Source organism: Microcebus murinus, chromosome 12, assembly GCF_040939455.1.
Source record: "Microcebus murinus isolate Inina chromosome 12, M.murinus_Inina_mat1.0, whole genome shotgun sequence".
NCBI lineage: Eukaryota > Metazoa > Chordata > Mammalia > Primates > Cheirogaleidae > Microcebus > Microcebus murinus.
In genome coordinates, this window is record NC_134115.1 from 70,768,801 (window position 1) to 70,792,173 (window position 23,373).

General features: G+C 41.8%; 1 protein-coding gene across 2 annotated transcripts in view; it reads right to left on the minus strand.

Moving 5' to 3' along the window:
* Positions 1 to 23,373, minus strand: part of EPB41L4B (erythrocyte membrane protein band 4.1 like 4B) — a 136,424-nt gene that overhangs the window by 36,111 nt on the left and 76,940 nt on the right. For both annotated transcript variants that reach the window (XM_020289422.2, XM_076008908.1), the window contains exons 16-17: positions 6,871 to 7,094; positions 4,509 to 4,627 (exon numbers count right to left, since the gene is read on the minus strand). In XM_020289422.2, coding sequence (XP_020145011.2) covers positions 4,509 to 4,627; positions 6,871 to 7,094 — 343 coding nt within the window. The remainder of the gene's footprint in view (positions 1 to 4,508; positions 4,628 to 6,870; positions 7,095 to 23,373) is intronic.

A 23,373-nucleotide genomic window follows, 5' to 3' on the forward strand; every position in this document is an offset into this window, starting at 1 on the left:
TATTGGTAAATTGTGACTGTCAACAAGCAATTTGTATCAATGTTACCTTATTGTAGAGTGTCTCAGACTCCAGTAATTTGGCCTCACTTTCACTATTTTTGCCGCATCACATGTATTCACTGAACATGTGTTCATATACTTCAGGTGATCCAGTTGAGGTGGATTATCCTGGACTACCTATTTGAACTGTGTCCAGAGCAAAAACATCTTTTAAATCATAGGTTTTGTGACTATTATATAGAATATGCATGAATAGGTATATGCATTTAATAGGTATTTATATACCTATTAAAATGAAAAGTACTCATCCATGTGTATAACCTGAAATCATCTTTGATGGTACACTCACCACATTTTGGGAAGTAATGTCTTATTGTTAACCATGCCTATTGTGGTTATTGCATATCTCAATGCTATTATAGTGCCTGGCACACAATAGGTGTCCAATAAATACTACTGAAGAAGATGATGATGATATACAGTTATTATTATAAAGACATGTAATTAATAAGAAATGCACAAGACCATATGATTGTTAGAAGTCAGTTCAGTAATATCAGGACTAAATATCAGGTGGCATGTCAGCCACCATAAACCAGCACAAGAATAAATGTTCTAAAGCCCTCAAGTTCTGCAAGTTCTAAAATTAATTTTATTCACTAATTCAAAAGTCCTGTTGAACACCTTGGTATACACAATAGGAATATTATGGAAGCCACAGAGGAAGTGTAAGGCAATTGGCTGGCTGACACTATTTAATAAAGAAAAGAGGACATAGTATACAGTTTCCCAGTGGGACCTTCAAACACATAGAGAAGCATTTGGTAGAGCAAATAGAATTTACCAATTGTATGTAATAGCAAAATAGGCAGAGACATAAGACCTAGATTTGAATCTCAGCTTTTTCCCTTAGACCATTTAAAAAAAATGATGATAAAAAGAAAAATAACAGTAGCCAACATTTACTGGGACCTTATTATGGGTTAGCCACTGACCATGCATTTCATATGCACGTCTCACTGAATTATCTCATTTAACCCATTTGGAGGTAGGTACTATCATTATCCCCATTTTATATGTGAGACAAAAGATTCAGACCTAGAAGAGTGACTTTGATTAACTCTGAAGCCAGAGATCTTTTTTTTTTTTTTGAGACAGAGTCTCGCTCTACTGCCCCAGGTAGAGTGCAGTGGCATCATCGTATAGCTCACTGCAACTTCAAACTTCTGGGTTCAAGCTATCTTCCTGTCTCAGCCTCCTGAATAGTTGGGACTATAGGCATATGCCACGATGCCAAGCTAATTTTTCTGCTTTTATTTTTTTTCAGTAGAGACCAGGTCTCTCTCTTGCTCAGGCTGGTTTTGAACTCCTGAGCTCAAGCAGTCTCCTACCTCAGCCTCCCAGAGTGCTAGGATTATAGGTGTGAGCCCAGAGCTCTTGACTACTCAGCCATACTAGCTCCCCTTAATCCTAGTTTCTTTCTTCATAAGGTTGTTATTATGACCAAATGAGAAAACAAATATGAGTAGCACTTTCATGTTAGATTCTTGGGTTAGAAAAGAAGATATAACCAAAAAAAAAAAAAGGCATCAAATTCGAGAACATTAATGATCAATGCTGAGCCATCAAGTTGGATTTAAAGAAAACTGATTCATTTGACTGGATTCATTACCCAGAGGGACTTAGCATTCTCCTTTAAGCAAATAAGTATCATTTATTTTGATAGGTGAAGCTTACAGTATACCCTTAAGATAATTTATCTTGTGTTTGCAAAGCCTGGTACATTATGAAAATTGATGGATGTTTTCACTGGTGTATGAAAAGATAATTTTTTAATTAGATTTACTTTTTGGGAATGGCAAGCTGGGATAAGAATTAAATTGGTTATGAAGCCCATTTGAGTCTTGCGACAATTGCTTAAGGGGATGTAGTTATATTGACAGTAAGTACCTAAGACCTACTTTAAAAAATGGAATGCTGCTAAAATAAGAAAAGGATGAGAATTTAGCACTGATGTTCCTCTTGAATTTACTAATTCTAAACTGCTTTTTTGGCCATAAAATTCAAGCTGGCTTGTTCTTTTTCGATTTGGACATAGCAAGCACGGTAATGTTCCTCTGTATGAATTGACTCAGGTGAAGGCCAACATAAACTTTGGAAAATTTGTGCATCATTATATGAATTTGTTTGTATAAACAGCATCTCTTTAGGAGATATACGTCTGGCTTGTAAGGCCATAATTCCAGCCTGGAGGATGGCTCTAGGAACATTGTGCTTTCCCTCTTTAGCATGACCATATTTTGTATTTTACATTCAATCAATTTGAATTGTGTAAAGATACACAACATTGGAATACACAACATTAGTTCAATATTGGAATGCAGATTTCAAAATATAGAAAAGAATGACAATTGGGCTTTGATATTATTATAGTATTATAGTTAGAAACTATAATAAACAGTCCATCTGTTTGGGGATATATCATTTGGTGATAAGAAATGGTCAGATTCATGTTTAAATTATTCATACAAATCGTCTATACATCTGAAATCTGATGAGATTTAAATTCCTGTGATAATTTTGGTTACAACTTTGGAACTGGGCAGTGAAAATTATTTCTCCCGATTCAATCAAGAACAGAAAGTTATCCAAACCTGAGAAGAATTAGAGGATTCTTGATCCTTGAGGCTGGAAAAAACCTTAAAAGCCATCCAAGCCAGTGGTTCCCAATTGTGGTGTCATGATCAGAAGTGAGGTCTGTGGTAAGGAATGTTTTATTAATGATAAAGAATCATAGTGTGAAGTAATATGTTTTGCTTATGTGTTAGGATAAAGTCAAGTTTAACTGCGTAGTCATATCACTTTAGCTTCCTGGCTTACTGATGCATTTCTTTTAGTGGAGGGGAAGTATAGCTTTGAGCACCAGGGATATGCCAAATAATCCATAGGTGTCTCAGGTATGTCTTACCCCTCTAGAGAAACCACTATTGTCAATGTCCCACCAATAGTCATGGCAGCTACAAATCACTATAGTGCTTGTGAGTTCTGTGCTGCACTACATGCTTTATTTCCTTGAAAAATATTTTGAGATTTTTGTCAAACTCTAGGTGAGCACCCATTAAAACCATTTATCATGGGTATTATAGAAGAAAAGTTGAAAATCAAGAGATTAAGAGCAAGAAGACTAGTCCAGGGGCATGTGATGAATTGGATTGAATCCTCAGCATCCAGTGCAGGCCTGCTAGATAAAGATTTGTTTGGAGTGAATGTAAGTGCCACTCTGCTGGAGAAATTCTTTCCAGCCAGCCATCAGGGAGGGTGATGTGGAAGCAAAAGTGGATGAGCAGGTATTTTCAGGTTAAACCTGAAGGTGAGGCCTTCAGTGATCAAAGGGCCCATAGGCTGCCCTGCGGAGAGGTTGTTGGGAGTAGGGGGGACAGGTGGGAGGCAGAGGGAAAGCAGGAGGCGCAACCTTCCCAGGCTTTGCAGGTTAGGAGTGGGAGATTCCCAAGCCAGTTCTTCCAAATTCTTCCTATTACCTCTCATAAAGGAACAAAGCTAAGCATTAGGGTGGAAGAAATGACCCATGAGTGAAGAAGACTATTCCTTTGGGGATTTTTAAAATTAAAATATGTGTACAACAGTGGTTCTCAACTGGGCCAATTTTGCCCTTTAGGGGGAACATTTGGCAATGTCTGGAGAAGTTTTTGGTTGTCACAACTGGATGGGGGTCGCCACTGGCATCTAGTGGGTTGTGGCTGAGAAATATCCTACAATGCACGGGACAGCTCCCATAATGAAGGGTTATCAGGCCAAGATGTCACTAGTGCCGAAGTTGAGAAATGCTAACATAGAAAACAAAGAAGCATGTTGGAGTGCAAAGGGCACTAGATTTGAGAGCCAGAAACCTGGGGTTCAGCCCCTGAATCCATGGCTGTGCAACCATGAGAAGTAATTTGCCTTCCTCTGGTCTTAGATGCTGAGAAGGTTGAATCCAGCACTTTACAGTTCTAGGATAAATTTTGGCCTCTATAAGGCTGCCCATTTGGATGTAAGTATAGCTTTAGTCAAAAGGGAGCTTAGCTCCTGCCCTCCCTCCCTCCCTCCCTGTTTTAATCCCTCCCTTCCTTCCATTGGCAAGTGGTTACTGAACACCTACTAGATGCCAGGCACTATCAAGGGGACACGGGGTAAAAATGGAAAGAGGTAAACATGGATGCTCCCTTGTGGAGCTTTCAGTCTAGAAGGAGGGAGAAAAATTCACAGGAAGATTTCGCCTGTTGGCCAAAACACCAAGAGCAATGGCTAATGTTATAATTCATCCAAAAGGAAGGTAAATAAATATTTGTTCCTAAGGGACAGCCTGAGCAGAAATGTCAGGAAAGATGGAGCAGAAATCCCTCCAAGGCAAAGGCACATGGTTTCGAGGCAGGCAGGCCAAGGTCATAATCAGAGGTTTGACACGAGTGCCAAGCCCATGCTCAAGGCAGAGCCCCGGCTTCGGGCACCTTGTTTATGTTGATGTGCAGCGCGGGCCAGGGTCCAGCAGCCTTCACGGTTTCCAATTCCAACTTCTTTAGATGGGCAGCGGCTTCACTGTACAAGGCAGGTGTTCCTGGACTCCGTTCTACAAAGTGGCCAGGGGGAATGAATAAGGAAAGGTTGAAAGGACAGAAGGGTACAGAGGAAAGGGGACACTTGCAGAGCCCGACTGCCAGTACCCTCTCTGCCTGCCTCCTTCTCCTCCAGCAGCTCGGATGCCTTGAGTATGCATCAGCTGATGGGTGTGAGAATAGCTGAGGTCAAGGTTTCAGGTCTAACTCCCCCGCTTCTGAGCTGGATGGCTCTGGGTAAGTTGCTTTACCTCTCTGACCCTCTGAGCCATTTTAAAATGAAAATAAAATGACTTACCTTGCAGAGTTTCTGTGACTATTAAATGAGGTCATTCAGGTACAAGTGCTTTAAAAATGGAAAAGCACTATGCAAATTGGAAAGATTAGTGCTTGGGCTAACCAGCATATAATGTGCCCTTGAAAGCCATGTTATGTTTCTAAAGTCAAATCCATCGATTTTGATTTTTGTACTACTTTGTATTAGTTTGCCACTACTTCTCCTTCTAGCTTGAATTTACTCATTAACACATTAAATATTCATTAAATATTAAATATTCATTATATATTAAAATTTGTACCAAGTATTGTTAGCAATTGAGATCTGGGAGCTGGAATAAAGAGGTGAATGACACAACGTTCTAGTCTAATGGGGGAGACAGATGCATGTACAGATATTCCAAAGAAGAGTGATAAAAGATTTATTTAACTGCTACAGGAGCAAAAGGGAAGGCATGCCAGCCATATGGGGAAGCGGTGGTAGAGAATGTTTCACTGACAAGTAACATTTGAGCAGGCTCCTGAGGGATTTGTAGGAGTTCCCTAGGGTGGAGAAAAGCATTCCAGGCAGATGCAAAGGACAGAGCTGGGATGCGGCAGAGTAGTTGATGGGAGGAGAGTAGTTCTATGTAGCTAGAGTGTGGTGAGGCGTGGGGGAAACGCTGGAGACCTTGGCAGGGGCCAGGATGTGAAGGTCTGTGTGTGGATCTGGCTCAAAAATGTGGGTTTTATCCTAGGACAGTGAGGAGCTATTGAAAGGTCTTAAGGCATTTGGTTGGAACTATCTGGTGAGAGCTATGCCTTTGGCAGCTACTATGTGGAGACTGCTAGAGGGAGTGACCCTTAGGAGGCTATTACAGTTACTGAGCTACAAAAAGATAAGGCAGGCACTCAGGCAAGGGCAGTGTGGACAGTGATGAGGGGCCAGAGTTCTGACTCTTCAATACCAAGTGGGGGACGAGTTCCCATTTCCAGCTCAGCCAACCCCATGAGTTGTTCCCCATGGCATTCAGGTGAAGCCTGAATGGCCCATCCTGTTTCACCAGCTCACAGCCTCATGTGATGTCAGAGCTGGAAGGTTCCTTGGCGAGCATCTCAACACCCTCTACCCCATTTCATGGATGAGAAAACCAAGGATGGAAAAGGGGACATGGCTCAACAGTGAGAAACAGAATCGAGGCCTCTTGATTCTTGCCTCTGCCTCAGTGCTTTTCCAGCTACATTTGATAAAGAGCCAGTTCTTCCCCCCAAGAGATGGATACTTTGATAAAATATAACAAAAGTGAGTTGCTAGAAAAATAAAATAACAGACATACAACATCCATGCCCATATTTTTTATTAAACAGGCATAAAATCATTCTGTCATATTGCTAAAAATATTTCTATAATTGCTTACTCTCTATTTCTGTAAATTCTCTTCCTGGGACCTGTAACAGAGGGCAGGCTGGATCTACCTGATGCCACCTTGCTCTCAGAAGTGGGATATCAGAAATGGGACAGAATGGGTTTTTCTGTAATGAGGAGAGTAGAAATCCCAGCACCCACCTCACTCCCTTCTTTCTCTTTTCCACTGCTCAAGCTGTGCTGGGGGCTGCACAAGCAGAGAACTGCTAAGAAATGAAGTGGAGAGAGAAGTGGTACTCTGTAATGAAACTGGCGTTGACAGCTAAGCCATAATCCCTAAACTGATCCTGCCTGAATGCATAAGGCTCTTGTCCACTGTTGCCCAAACCTGATAATGCAGTATAATATCATCACTGTCATGTGCTGCACTAAAAGTTTCTGTCTTCCTCCTTTTTTTTTTAGAAGAAAAGAGGATTTTATTAATTTTCCGGGAAATGAGGATGTTGGCAGACTCCTATCTTAAAATACCAACGTTCTTGAACGTTTCTGTCTTGAGGGTCCAGGGAAGGGACTTATGCCCTGCTGCATGGATCCCCCCAACCCCCACTCCGCCGCCCCCCCCTCCCCCCTACTCACTTGTAAGGGACTTGCTGCTGGAGTTTGGAGACCTCAAAGGCCCCTCTTTGTTGTCCAGAGTCAGCGAGAGGCCGTAGCTGGAGTGGAGTTGGTGCTGGTGTTGGTGCTGGTGCTGGTGGTGATGCCTTCCCGAAGCTTTGGGGGGGAACGGTGTGCCCCCGTTCTCCTCTATGCCAAAAGGCAGCCGGTCCGAACTGCTGAGCACTGGGGAAGGGAGTGGGTAGCTGTGGAGGGTGACAAAGTCAGAATTTAGAAAAGCAAAATGCCTTGCTATTCCCAGGTGTCCTTTTGAAGACATTCACTAGGCATCGAACACCACAAGAAATAAATTCAAAAAGATAGATCCACAGAGTTATTATAAAATATAATATAACTGGCAACTGGGTACTTAAAGAACAAAGTGGAAATTTGTATATATCAGAGACTTTAAACCTTGTACCTTAAAAAATTCTTAACTTTGATATATAAAATCATTTTTATTTTTTAAAAAAGATATTCTCTAAATAGGAGGGACAAATAAAAACAATAATAAAAAAATTGTCAATGATCCTATAACAAGATCATGATACAAACTAGAAGTCTTAGGGTCACTTTCTCTTCCACTCTGTCACCCCCAAATGCAGAGACCTCCTGTTAACATCACTGCTACAACATCTTTTAACTCCAATGGCTTCTCTCCTTTCTTACCAATATTGCCTATTCAAAGTCCATGTCATCTCCCACCTAGACCCTTGTAACAGATTCTGACCAACACTCTACTTGCTCCTTCAGCTCATCCTCTGCAGAGTAGCTGCCAGGGTGCTGCTGCTGTAATTATGTTTCGGGCCAAGGAGCCTGAATACATCTCCATTTCTATTAATTCTTAACCATTTGAAGACAGAAATCACTTTGGAAATCTGATGAACACCATGGCGCATCCCTGCAGAAAAAGGTACCAAGATGTGCAACATTCCATGCACGCACAATTCCAGGCCCTCTCCAGCCTCTCTGCAGGCTGATGTTAAGAGCCATGGCTTGCAGGATAAAAGCCACCATCAATTATATGGCACTCCTGGCTGCCCATGATCTTATCTCATTCTCTTTTCAGCTTCATCTCCTGCTACATCTTTCTCTACCCACTAACTCCTTCCCACACTGATGCCTTTCACTTCTTTCTGCTCCCTGGAATCCTTCCTTACCTCTCAACCCAGTGAAAACACCCCTTCGTCCAGGAAGACTTCTAGCCTTTAAGGCCCAGATAGGAGTCCTCTCCTCACACTCCCAGGCAGGGCTCACCCCTCTTTCTGTTCATTCCCATAATCCAGATCTTCACTCTGCCTTCCAAGAGCTCACACCCCAGTGCAGGAAATGCTGGATTCAGTCTGTCACAATCATACTGGGACAAACTGCCAGGGGAATGTAGGAGTGGAGGCAGTTCATTCTCAGGGCTAGGGGTGGTGGTGTTAGGGAGAGAGCATTCGGGGCAGACAGCAAAGGTTTGGTGAACATTGTTGAAAGAGAATCCTCTGTCTTACAGGAAACCCATTTCTTGTGTGTGTTTGATAGGTGGTTGAAGTTTTCAGGGATGGGCTTGAGACCCAATCCTGGCCAGAGTCCTCTATCCTTCCAGTTAGAGCGACTTGTTATGGCCTGTGATCCAAGCAGGGACAATCAGAGTTTTCCCTGAGATTTCACACATGAAAACTAAAAAAAAAGAAAAGGGTCTCTCTTTCTTTGTGACAGTCAAGCAAGGCCTTATTGTGACCTGTGTGGGTCCTACTAAGCACTTTTGTCTTCTCCTTTCTCTATAAAGATAAATTAAAAATTATATTTCATGACTGTATAAAAGTAAATATATCAGTATCATAATATTAAAGCATTTTCTTCAACTAAAAGTTCATTTTATTCTTCTCATTCTAAAACAAATTAAAACATTTTTGTGGGCCCCTAAAAGTACCATTAGCCCAAGATACTGAGCCTACTGCATACAATCGATAAGCCAGCTCTGGTTAGAAGGACGACATAGGCCAGGCGTGATAGCTCAGGCCTGTAATCCCAGCACTCTGGGAGGCCGAGGCAGGAGGATTGTTTGAACTCAGGAGTTTGAGACCAGCCTGAGCAAGAGCAGACTCCATCTCTACTAAAAATATAAAAATTAGGCATGTGTCATAGTGTGTGCCTGTAGTCCCAGCTACTCAGGAGACAAGATGATTGCTTGAGCCCAGGAGTTTGAGACCAGCCTGGGCAGTACAGCAAGACCCTATCTCTATAAAAATATTTAAAAATTAGCCAGGTGTGGTGGCACATGTCTATAGAACTAGTTACTCAGGAGGCAGAGGCAGGAGGATCACTTGAGCCCCAGAATTTGAGGTTGCTGTGAGCTATGACTGCTCCACTGCACTCCAGCCTAGGCAACAGAGCCAGACCTGTCTCAAAGAAAAAAAGGATGATGTAAGTTGAGGTTGAGGCTATTTGTACCATCTTCCCTGGACATGAAGATATAGTATCTGTAGGAATGAGGCCAATGCACACAGGGAGACAGGATGAGCACAGGTTAAAGGTAGATGGAGAGAGAGAAAAAGACCTAATGGTATAATTTGAGCACCTGGTTCCAGCCATAACTGAAGTAAGTGCTTTTATTTATTGCTGGAGGTAGGTGGGCTTCTTCCATTTATATAACCCACATGCTGTAAATCAGAGGCGGTGTATTATTTTTGTTATTGTCTTTTGGTGAGCGGAATTTCTTTCAGGTAGAAAAGGTAAAACAGCTGGTACAGGCCTAAGGACTAATATGAGCAAAGGAATGGTGGGTGAAAGAACCGGATGTCTGGAGAAGAGAAGTGAGGAGAGAAGTAGCAGGAGGTGGGAATACAACGACAAGCTGGAGCTAGTTACACAGGGGTCATTGTGCCGGGTTATCACAGAAAGGGTTTAAGCAGAAGAGTTACGTTTTGGAAGGTTCGATCTGAGTGCCGTGTGGAGCACTAACCAGTGAGAGTAATACTGTAGGTTCTCTGTCGGGAGACCATCGCAGAGTGGGGCCTGGACCAGCCCAGTGTGTGGAGTGAGGTGAGCTACCCTTTGGTATATTTCTGCAGTCGTGTGAGCAGGGCTTGCAGGCTGTCTCTTGGGGACACTGGGGGAAGGAGGGATCATCGAGCCCTCTGCTGCAGATGCAGGAGATTGTCTGGAAGAAATGATGCTGGCTGTCCCCAACATTGCCCTCAGGGCTGAATCTCTGATCTACCCCAGCTGCTTTCTGGAGACTTTGCTCAAGGACAGTCCTGCATTGTGTGTGCATGTGTGAGAGTGTGGAAGAGGCATGATTTTGGCTTCTAGGGATCATGATCCACCTCACCTCTCCAACCTAAACCCTAACAGGGTGCCCATCTCTCCCCATGGAGGCTGCACTGTGGCAGCACACAGTGCACGAGGCTGGAGTTGAAACACCTGGCCTCAGTTCTGCCCCTACCTTGCAAGGAAGCCTCGGGTATTTGCTCTGGGCCTGTTTCCTCACAAGGTGGGTTAGATGATTTCTGGGTGAATTTCTGCATCTGAGGATCATCCTTTCTCCCAGTTACTTACCCAGTCCTTGCTATGTCCCAAGTACCGTGCTAGCTATTTACATAAAAGATTCCATTTTACAAATGTGAAGACCTTTGCTTGATACATAGGAGGTGCTCCATAAATATTTGAGAGAAGGCAGGAAGGAAGGATTGATGAAGTGTGGAGCAGGGATTTGACAACTCCTCTGTAGACTCCAGAACCTGCTAGTGTTATTTTTCCTGTCTCTCAAATATGTTGAAAATAACTTCTGTCCTTAGGAGGTGCAAAGACTGGGAGCTCAGAACAGAGAAAATTCCCTGTTGCCTGGAAGGACCGAAGAGGGCTTTCCGGTTGAAGGCTTCCACCTGTCCTTCCTCCCCACTACGGCCAGCCACCTACCAAAGGCTATTAAAGACTACTGCAGTGGGCACTGTGATTCCCCAGCAAGAGGGACAAGTCAGAGAAACATGGAAAGTTAAGAGAGGGACCAGGGTGGAGGGGATTGGCTGGACTTGAGAATGGGAAAACACAGAGACATGAAGGGAGCAGAAAACTCCAATATTTTCAGCCTACAGGACTGGGCAAATGGCATGTCATTAATAGAAAAAAGGAGGTGGAGAATGAGGGCTGCTTTGAGCAGAGAAAATTATGATTGAGCTTCATATGGGTAACAATGAGTGTGAGAATGAACACCCAAAGGGAAAGATGTCTTGTAGCCAAGATCTGGCATACATTCAGGGCTGGAGGTGGAGTTGGAAAGCTTTGAGTAAGAGTTTCTGAGGGATGGCAAATAGATATCATCTCTCATGCCAACTCCAATTGATTCGCACTCTGCTTGGAGTGCAAGATTGAGAAAGATTCTGAGGTTGTGCCCAGCTCAGAGGGAAAGACTGCCGTGATTGATTAGTGATGTCTGCCACAGACTTGGAAGAACACAGTGGTATCATGCATTTGTCTTTCCAAGTTAAAAGTGTGTGGCTTTTAATTTCAAAAACCCAGAGAAAAGAGTTGAACAGTTTGTGTGTGTGTGCGTTTGTGTGTGTGTATGCGTATGCGTGCAGGGAGTGAGAAATTGCATTTAATAACATGTCAAGTAAAATATGCATGTGTGACTTTCATCTTAAAGCTACTAAAGGGAGAGGCTGAGAAAGAGACAAATGGAAGAGAAATAGATGAGGGTCAGAGAAGCTGCCTGAAGCTGGATGCAGGAATCTGGTCAGGTTAAGGGTCTTAGAAGAGCAAAGATTCTTAAGCAGTAGATGACCTGGGAGCTTTCTCAGCTCAGACACATGGGGAACCATCCAGAAGAGTCTAACATGGAGTTTTGTGGGGTCGTGAGTCCATTAAGGAAACTAATCGTGGCATCATGGATTGTTCTGGGCAAAATTCCCAGAGGCGCCATTCACACAAATTCCACTAGGTTGTGCATCTGTCCTGTTCACAGGAACCTCAGGGAAGGTCAAGCCCGCCTCAGAAGGTCCAGCAGCGCTCAGGGACCTTGGCTAAGGCCCAAGACATGAGGTCAGCTTCATGCTCACCATCAATAATGAGTGAGGCTTCTGAAGCTTCTGGCATTCTGGAAGGGAGGTCTCAAGTCCTGGTTTTCAGAGTGAGTGAGAGAGGAGGCTCCAACCTCTTTTTCCAGGACCTTGCAGTTGAGAAGGAATGTGGCCTGGAAGAATGGGCTGCCATGTGCCTAGTACTGTACTAGGCACTTTAATGTTTAATTTTCAGTTTTTATGCCAGGAAGCTCTTGATGCCTCATTTGACACTGGGGCTTAGTGACGGTGAATAATGTGCCCTGTTAGTAAATGCAAAGTGAGAATTGAAGTTCATCTCATTTCTTCTCTTCCCTTGTCTCAGGAGAGAGACCTTGTTCCCCATTCTGCCTGCAACTGCAGAGAAGCTGGTGTTCCTACTGGGGCCTGTGTCATAGGGGACTTTATTGGCTATATTAGGGGTGGGCATGGTTCTGCAGAACCAGTGAGGTTGGCCAGGGTTGTGGGGGGTTGATCTGCCAGCCCTGCCCAATCCCATAGGTACTCCCAAACAGAGCCTCTCCCCTCCCTGGCCCTGGAATGCCAGACTACCAAATACATGGTGTTCAATCAAAATGTGTTGCATATTGAATAATGGTGTCCTCCAGAATTCACCACTAGAATTGTGACCAGCACAGGGCAGGGATGGAGGGAGGGTCCCAAGCTGGAACACAGGGCTTTCTGTCAAAAACAAAGCTGAATGAGAAACTGGGCCCATGCTTGTAATTCCAGCACTTTGGGAGGCCAAAATGGAAGGATCACTTGAGGCTAAGAGTTCAAAACCAACCTGGGCAACGTCGCAAGACCCTGTCTCTACAAAACAAACAAACAAAAAACCCCCAAGTAAACAAGGCTGAGTGATTGAGTGATCAGGGTGCTCTGAAGGGCCAATCATACACTCTATAGCTCAGCCATATTGTAGGTGACATGGTCTTTTGGGAGAGCCCTGGGTATCTAATTATGGATAAGAAATCATGGAATTTTAGAAATGGCGCCCCTCAGATACCATCCAGTTCAGTGGTTTTAAACCATGGATAAATACTAAAATCACTAGGAGAATCCTATACACTGCTGGATGGAATACAAAATGGCACAGCCAGTTTAGAAAAGAGCCTGGCAGTTCCTCAAAAAGTTAGAGATAGAGTTATCATATGACAGCAGTCCTAGGTATATGCCCAAGAGAAATGAAAACATGTCCATGCACACGCTTGTACATGAATGTTCACAGCAGGATTATTCATAACAGTCAAAAGGTAGAAACAACCCAAATGTCCATCAACTGATGAATGGATAAACAAAATGTGGTGTATCCATACAATAGAACATTCAGTTATAAAAAGGAATGAAATATTGATCCATGCTATGACATGAATGAACCTTGAAAATATTATGCTACAAAAAAGAAGCCAGATACAAAAGGCAAAATATTATGTGATTTCATTTATATGAAATGTTTAGGATAGGCAAATCCATAGAAATAGAAAGTAGATTAGTGGTTACCTAAGACTGGGGAGGATGGGTAGAAATGGGGAGTGACTGCTAATGGGTATGGAGTTTCTTTTAGGAAGGATGAAAAAAATTTTTTTTATTAATTTTTACTAGTCAGGCGTGATTGTAGGGGAGATAATGAAAAATGTTTTAAAATTAGATTGTAGTGATAGTTACACGAGTTCTTGAAAATACTAAAAACATTATATGGTACAATTTGGTGAACTGTGTGGTATGTGATGTTTACCTTAATAAACCTGATTTAAAAAAAACAACCAGGGGATATTTTAAAAAATATCCAGGCCCTACCCCAGACCAATTGCATGGTAATCAGACACTAAATCCAGTATGTGCCAGGGCTGGGAACCACTGCCTTGGTCCAGCCTCCTTATTTTGCAGATGGGAAGATGCGAGGTGACCAGGTCACACAGCGGGTACCTGGCTGATCCTGGGACATAGTCCAGGACTCCCGTCCCTCCACTTGCTGCCTCAAGTGCTGCCCATCTGCTGCACCTTCCCATCTGTCTCAGCTTCTATTTAAGGCAGCAAGTGCACTCGTCAGGAAAATCCAAAATCCACCTCAGAACCCCCTGGCTAAGACAGGCTTATGTACACATCTTATCTACCCAACTATACAGTTAATTCTGTAGGAACAGAGACTGTGGCCTCCCATGTTTTTGTGTCTGCCACTGTGCTAAGAAAAGTGCTAAGTGCATAGCAGATACTCAACTAATATTGGTTAGACTGAGAATAACATAAACTATCAATGCATGCAATAAACATTTAAGGCCAACTCTTGCACCTGGCATTGTGCTAGGCACAAGGATAAAGACAAATGAGACGCTGTTTGGCCTTTATGGAACTCACTGCTGCCTTGCTGAGCAGGGGAGGGTACCCAACACCACCTGGGGAAGTGCCAACAGGGAAGACTTCCTGGGTTAGTGATGCTTGAAGGAGGTGATGTGCTGAAGGATGAGCGAGTGGGCTGGGGGAGGGGCTGCACTGGGTGCTCAGGCCTGGAGGTGACAATGCAGACTAATTGGTGAGAGGAGACTTGCCTGAGCTCTGTGTTGGCATGAGAATGAGCTTCCTGCTTTTATAATTTCATTTTTCACATTTGGATTATGAACTCATCAGGAATTTGTGTCTTGTGAGGTAAAGTTCTAACTTTTTCTGAAATGGAGAACCAACTGTTCCAACATCATCCTAAGAATAATTCACCCTTGCCCCAGGAACTTGAATGCCATCTTCATATGTGCCAATCACTTTTCTGAGTGCTCTCAGATCGTTTCTCTGTTCTCCCCCTGGACCTAATCTGTTTGCAAAGAACTGTACTTCCCAGGCTCCCTGCCCTCTGGCTTCTACATAGATTTGGCCAATGACATGGCTGGAAGGTGAGAAAAGGAGGTAAGTCAGGCTGTATCTCCCCCATCTTTTTGTGCCTCAGGTGATGTTTCCAGCAGCAGGTGTGAGTTCTTTGTGGCTCTGGCTTCCTGTGGTCCTGCTCGTGGGTGCTGGAACACTGCCACCTCCTTTTGTCCCTCCAGCTCCAGGAGTGACAAGCAGGTTCTGGTTATTGCTAATTTCTGGGCTGCCTTATTATCCACTTTAGCTCCTTAGTTTTTTTCAGCCTTTGTATAACCAATTCCTGTATTAAATTCCCTCTGAAATCCATTTTCTTTATTGCCACGACTGACGCACAGTATAAACCTGTCTCTGTTTCTAGATTCTTTAGTATCTAGATTGTCTGAATTCTGTTGTTTTAATGTATGTTTTTATATCTAATAATACAAATTATATTCCCTTTCCCACATCATTACTTTTTGTTTTTTTCTTTGCTGTTATCATGCACTTAGTCTTCCAGATTAATTACTTTAGAATTCAAGTTACTACTAAAAAATCCCATTGGAATTCTGATTTGAAGCATTAAATATTACGGATTAATTTGAAAGAATGCATTCATAAGGAACATGATATTTCTCTGTTTATTCAGAGCTTTTAAAATGTTCTTCAGTCAGAATTTTTAACTTTTTCATTAAGGCATGGAACATATATTCTTAACTTTATTTCTAGGTATTCTTCAGTTTTGTCACAACTGAAAATGGACCTCATTAATTATTACATCTCTCCTAATATTTTATGACTAGATTACAAAGCTACTGACTTTAGGATATTTCTACCTCTGGCCACCTTGCTGAATTCTCTTATTAGTTGGAATTCACTTGGATTTTAAAAAGATAATCACATGCATTTTGTTTCTTTTCAGTAGTTATTCCTTATTTTGTTTTCTTGGCTTATTCCATTGGTAAAGCCTTCAGAATGATACTGAAATTAGCAATAATCCTTGTCTTATTTCTGAAGTTTGTAGATTACCTAGTGTTTCAACTTTAAATGTTGGTTTCTGACAAAGTCTACTTATCAGGTTAGACAATCCTCCTACTCTTAGCTTACTGAGAATCTTGAAAGATTAGCATGACTTCTTCTAAGCAAATCTGTGCTGTTCTTAAGTGAACACTACTTTCTTTCCTGAGTGCTTAAAAAAGACTCTGTTCTCAAACTTTTCTCAGTATCACCATCTAGCTTTTCAGTCTAGTTTTTGGAATTCATTTTCCAAGAAACTGTATGGCACTTCCCTGTCTGCTCTTCTGGCATTTTCCCAATGCTCCCTACTTTTTCAAAGGGTATTGATGCTGACTCAGAATGACAAGTACAAATTTCTTCAGTACTCTGGGAGGCCATTTTTCTGAGCCTAAAGTTGAACTAATCACAAAGCAGCAAAATCTTTCCTGATTATTCTCTCTTGTTTTAGACTTCAGTTTCCCTCTATTTGTTCTCGTCACCTTCTGCAGTTAGTATATTGACTGCCTTCCTTGTTGAAAAAGAGAAAAGCAAGACAGAAGTTGAATAGCTCTGCTTCTGCTCGTTAATCTCACACATCATCCTAAAGAATGGCTGTTATTAAATTGTTCATCTTTTTGCTCCAACCAAAGTGCGCATCTACAAAACTTCACAGTTCTTTAAAAAAAAGTTCTGTGCTCCTTTGTTTTTGATCATTTGTTCTACTTTCCTTCTCTTTAAAATACTGTTTTAAATTGTGGGTTTATCTGAGAAGCTCCTGAAAGCGCTTCTGTTTCATGTAATCTATATTATATTGATAGCCCATATGAAAAAGATTCCCTTTCAGGTCTATCTTTTCTTTGACATTTTGAAATCAGATTTTCTGAAGATTACAATACATGGAGGATAAAATCCTGAATTTCATTCATTTCATATTAAAGATTCCAAGATATTAGGCTTATTTTCCTCCAAGGATCTTGTCACTTACACATTTCCATCCTAGTTTTCCTTGCTGATCAGAATTCTAACAAGTTAATATCTGCAGTATTTCTTCTACCTTCTATACAACCAAATCATCAGGCAGAAAGGCCAAGAAAACAACAGATTGATTCTCTGCTTTTAGCAGAATGCCAATGTCTGGATGGCCAAGAAGTCCCCCATAGATACTGTGCCAGCCTGATGTCTCTCTCAGCAAAACACAACAAACCTCCCCTATCCAGAGTCCCCAGCATCTTGTCTGCATTGCTCACTGCACACTTACCATGTGCTGCCTGTATTTAGACTCTTTGACCTATTCACGTCTTGTGTCTGAACTCCAAGGCGGGGTTCCTGGAGGCGGGATCAGCATCTATTTAGCCTGCATGGTAGACCCAGGCAGCATACACATTCTCCAAACACCTGTCAGAGGAGCTGGTTGGGACAAACTGGTTCCTGTTTTACGTACAGCCTATGTGGGTCAATTCCATATTCCTATTCAGAAGTAAAGGATCTGTGATATGCTGACAAAGATCTCAGTAAAGCTTCCCAGCTGATAACCCACAGAAAGGCTGCAAGTGGGCTGAGCCATTTATTCTCCCAGTCCTGTAAGCAGACAGGACCTGGGGAGCCTGGAGCCTCAAGCAGCTTTGTCTGCTCACCCCAGTGTGCTGTACAAATACATCACTTCCTATGTGTGCCAAGCACAAGCAAGGGTCGGGAAGCACTGCCACCAGTCCATACCTAACCCATTTGCCCAGAACTGTGTGTGGCTCTCCACCTGCGACTCTCTTAGCAGAATCCGCTAAAGTACTGTTTTTACAGCAGATGGTGCAGCCAGAATCATACCTCCTAACTGAACACCGGTGCATTAATCATGCTCTTTAAATATTCACAGAGGGGGGAAAAAAGCCAACATTTTGGAGTGTCCGGCACTGTACCGTCAGTTAACTTATTTAATCCTCCAACAACCATTTGAAGAAAGGTTATTATTATCCTTATTTTATAAGATAAGGAAAGAAGAACAGAAAGACTAAGTAACTTTCCCAAAGTCACACAGCTAGCAAATGGCACAGCAGGGGTTTGAATCCAGGCAAACTGACCCTAGAGCGCTGGGCTCTCTTAAATGCCAAGCAACACTGCTTTGCCATTTGGATGAAAGAAGCAGTCTAATGACAGAAAAGGAATGCTGGTTGGCATTTAGCTTTGGCTTTGCTGCTGTTTGGCTATGTGACCTTAGGTAACTCACTTCACTTATCTGGGCTGCAGACAGTGCAGTTTTTGGACATTAAGCATTTATATATTCCAGGAACTACAGCTCAATGATATAATTTGATCTGTGCAATGTCCAACTGAAAGATGAGAGAAAGTGCATTTATTCATCCTGGTTTCCAAGATACCTGTCACTTATTTCAATTTTAATTTAGTAGAGACTAAACAGACCAACATATTGTTACAAGTTCTTATTGAATTCAGTGCAAGCATACTATTTGGCAGTAAGTAGAGTATATAATTGGAAAACTGTACTTTTTTCATAATGGGTTTCAGAAGAAAATTGTATCAACATCTTAGAAACGTGACACATTATGAATGTTAGTTCTATTAATTAGGGATGATTTCTTACAGTAACTTAGTGGTTTTATTTTTTAAAAAAGACTAGAGAGAAATATGACTCTACCTTACTTTTGTCTGAAAAGGTCAAAATTATGTTTTGTTTTTTTTTTGGCATGGTTTAGATTCCTTTGTATAGACTGCTAATTGGCAGAAACATTTTCCAATTCATATTTCTTTCAATAAATTTTCCAAGCAATCAACTTTCCCAACAATGCCAGTGTTAGCACAGGTGACAGATGAATCCATACTAGATTGGAAGCTCTGGTTCTGATGAGTTTACCAGCTACCTGGGGCCAAAGAGGATGTCTTCTTCAACATACCAGTACTCGGCACAGTATAGAAGCATAGCAGATATTGGCTTAATGAATTAGTTTTAGTACATTCAGTTTTAATTCTCCTTAGCTAATTTATCAAATAGCTATTCATAAAAGTTGCACTTTGGTCATGGATTCCCTAGTTGTTCCTTACTACATCATTTAGTCTCTGCCAAACTGTAGTGACATATTCCACATCCTAAAGAGTGATGACAGCCTTTAGTGTTCAACAGTGCCCGGGCCTCTGTCCTTCATGAACTAGGGTAGGATATGTGCCTCCATCACTGAGTTTGGAATTCTTCTTTGGTGAACTGCTATCAAATGATTCCAATGAATGGCTGTAAGCAGGTCTTAAAAGTTTTCTGCCAGGAAGTCCATTTGTCTGGATGTTATTCTTGCTGAGTTTTATGATGGCTTTCTCACTGTGTGTGTTGTCATGAGTGTGTGTGTGCACACACACATGTGTGCCACTAAGGTGCTTAGAGGCAGTGAGGAGGGGCTCTATAATTTCATGGTGAGACCTGGGATGTTAATAATTTCAGATCAATTTCAAGATCTGAGGCCAGAGACTATTTCCTAAGTTCATTTTTGCTCAGAGGCTCATGACTAAGAGTTTATTCAATCTTTTTCCTGTCTTAAAAAAGAAAAAAAAAAGACACAAATACAATTGTTTTTCTTTACAGCACTCACTTCTAATAAGTCTAACAGTGCTTTCCCTTCTGAGTTTCTTACAGATTTTTTTGGCCTCTCATTTCCGTGTCCCAGTATCCTCATTTTTTCCTGTAAATGAAGATGCATTTTTCTTTTTTCAGGTGGGCAACAGCATTAACAGACTTGCCCCCAACCACTGCTTTAAATGCATCCAAATGGTATCCTACGGGAGCCCTGAAGGAACAGCAAGACAAAATAATCACTGTCATGAGAGCTGAGTGCGTAAAATAATGTCTAAATAGCCATATTCTTTATCAACTGTTGTGCCCTGGCAGAGCTCTGGAAGATTGAGGCATGAGCTGGGAGTGTTATTTTTCCACTCCCTAGACACCATCCAACTCACTGAATGAACGAAATTAAAACATTATTCATTCCAGAATGTAGTTTAGGTTAGATGAATAAAATGTATAATCTGTTAAGAGTAGGTTTTAGACACTCTAATTGCATAAGATACCAGTGTGTGCTGGAGTTGGAGCTAAAAACTGGGTGTGTGTTTCTGGGGTGATATAGATGAGGATTAATTTATTTTGGTATTCATTAGTGCTTTAAAAATCTCCTCAAATGATCCTCTCTCTGTCCCCCAATTCTTCTAGGTTTCTCAGAAGTTTCTATTATAAACATCCTTAGTTAGCCTCTGGGGCCATACACTGGGCTAATTTTAAGGACTTGTTGGTTTAATTGCCTTTAATATAGATAATGTCCATTACTCAGCCGTGAAATGAAGCTGGTGGAGCCGTTAGCATAGCAACTCCTCTGCTTTAGAGGCAGGCCTCAGCTGCAGAAAGTGGATGTTTAAATCACTCACCGTTCAGGAGGGGGTGATGATTAGGTAGGTTTCTGCGGGTTTCTTACGACATGAGCCTACGGGGATGTTCCTCTAATTATTCTAACCCTTCTCAGTGGATCGCCTAGGCTATAGCAGTTTTGGTGTTTTAAATTCTGCGGCCTTTCCTCCAATAAAACCACAGGTGATTCTTGGGATGTGGCTATGATTTTAGATCCAATATATTAGAACTTTAATTGTAACTAAATCTGTCCTTCCTTGGTCCAATGCACCAGGAAAATTCACCATATCTGAGTGGGTATTTAGGAAGTCTGAGTGGAAAGTTCTCAATAAACTCCCAGACAGGAAAGAAAACAGATTTTAGAAATCTCAGGATCTGGAATAATTTGGAAACAAAATTAATTCTTTTATTCTGGCTTTTTTTTTTTTTTTTTTTTTTTTTTTTGAGACAGAGTTTCACTCTGTTGCCCGGGCTAGAGTGCTGTGGCATCAGCCTAGCTCACAGCAACCTCAAACTCCTGAGCTCAAGCAATCCTACAGCCTCAGCCTCTCTAGTTGCTGGGACTATAGGCATGCGCCACCATGCCTGGCTAAAAATATATACATATATATATATATATATATATATATATATATATATATATATATATACACACACACACACACTTTTAGTTGTCTAGCTAATTTCTATTTTTTTAGTAAAGATGGGGTCTTGCTCTTGGCTCAGGCTGGTCTCCAACTCCTGAGCTCAAACAATCCGCCTGCCTCAGCCTCCCAGAGTGCTAGGATTACAGGCATGAGCCACCCAGCCTGGCCTTATTCTGGCTATTTTAATGTTGCCCAATATGCCCTTTTCAGTTCTCCAGGGTGGTATCATGCTGATGGTTACCTAAACTTCTGGAAGTCTACAATCAAAAAATGTCTAAATATCAACTCTTCCCAGCTTTCCCTTTCTTCCCTACTATTAATATAAATGCTAAGATGACACAGTTAATTGTACTTCATCAGCCTGATCTTTATTAAAGAGCATGACTCAAGAATAGGGGTTTCAGACAGTTCACAGAAAACAAATAAATGGCATTCAGATGAAAAGGTGTGCAGCCTTGCTCAGAGAAAAATGTAATTAAAATGGAAATTCTGGGTTTTATCCAGCAGACAAACAAAAGTTAAAAAAAAACAAAAAAACTAGCAAAGGCTATGCGCTTGCTTCCTGTGAGGTCAAAGAGGCATTGTCATAATTGCTGGTGTGTGTGTGTGTGTGTGTGTGTGTGTGTGTGTGTGAGAGAGAGAGAGAGAGAGAGAGACAGAGAGACAGAGAGACAGAGATAGGAATGTAGAGTATCTTTGGAGGGAAATTTGGTTAGGCAATATCCAAATTACACATGCACATACCTTTTGACCTAGTGATTCTATTTCTAGGGAATTTATTCCACAGATAGATTTGTTCAGGTGCACAAACAGAATGTTCAAGAATGGCAGCACACTTATAACTTCAGGGAGTTCATGCAGCTTAAATGTCCATCAATATTGATTGGTTAAATAAATATATGTGCTTGTTTATACGCAGAATAGCTCTAGATTGACAGAAGAAATGCTAACAATGTTTGCCTTGGGAGAGAACTAGGGAATAAGAAGATGGAAAGGAAAAGTAACTTTTAGTTTGAATTTTTACCACTATCTGTATTACCTATTTTTAAAAAGTAACAAAAAAACACAGTGGTTCCTTTTATTACTCTTTCTACTCAGTCTCCTAATAGTTAAAAGCTTCCTCTGCTTCATCTAAGATGAAATCCCAAATTAGACAAGTTGGGAACCAAGCAGATGCTCTGTATCAATTCGCCAAACTTTTGAATCCCAATTGTACCAGCAGAATGGATTCTCGGCAGTTTCACCAATTCCTCACTCGGTGCCAATTCTGCCATTTGCAGAGGGGAAAGCATTGTCTACATTCCACTCGGACAGTTACTTCCTAGTATTTTCAGACAGAAATACCATTTCTATTTCTTTTTATTCCCTTTCAAAAGATCCCCATGGTGTTTCTGCTCTTAGTTTGTTAGGGTTTCAAAGGGCTGTGTCTTTATGTATTGTGTTAACCCTCTTCCATCTGATCTTTCCTTTGGAACCAAATATCCCTTTCCATTGTTAAATTTAGAATATACATCTTAAGCCATCAACCTATGAGACAGACCATTTCTTGAGCTAGACTTTGAATCTCCTTGGCCTATTTCTGTCCACATGGACAGCTAAGGCCTTACATCTCAAAAACCACCAAAAATTCTTACCAGCTAGCATCAAACACTGGGCAAAGTGCCTTATGTACATAATGCCATTTAATTCCCCTCACAGTGAGATATTGGTAAATTCCATTTGGGGATGTGGAAAATGAGGCATACAGAAGTTACACAGGTAGTAAGTACCAAAGCTGGATTCAAACTGAGGGAAATTCCAAACTTTCAGATTTCACCCAGTCAGAGAACTATAGGGCTCTTGCCTTCAACATCAAAACACCGGACTGTGGACTCCCTAGTCCTCTTCTCATCTGGCTGGCAATGTCCTGCTGTTTTGCTTCTGCAAACTTACACCTGCTTCCCTACTGTGGGCTCTAACCTTGGTACAGGTGCTCAGGCCAGTGTGCACATACCCCATCTTCTCCAGCAGCTGGAATTCACTAGCGCTTTGCTTCTGGAGTGAGGAGGGCAGAACAATGACATAGACTTGGTTTGATAGGTTGGGGGGCGGGGCATGTTTAGTGATGAAATTAAAGCCACATAAGAAACCGTGAGAATTCTCACATTCTTCTGATTTACTTTGGGCCTAAGAAGTGCGAGACCATGCTGAGCACACAGATCAAGCTACTTATTACGCTGTCTTATCCATTTACTTAACATCACAGAGCCAGCCTCTGATGAGAGTTAAAAGTGAGCCATTAAAGCAAGATACACAACCTTCCTTTTCTAGTGAGGTCCTGTCCCACCCACCTTGGGCTCTCCAGTAATGATTGTTTGAAAAAAAACCAAAATGTAGGTTCTTAGATCTCACCCCTGACCACTCAGAGCCCAGCAACCCACACTTTTAATAATCTGCCCAAGGCTGGGCGCAGTGGCTCACGCCTGTAATCATAGCACTCTGGGAGGCCGAGGCAGGTGGATCACTCAAGGTCAGGAGTTTGAAACCAGCCTGAGCAAAAACCGAGACCCCCATCTCTACTAAAAATAGA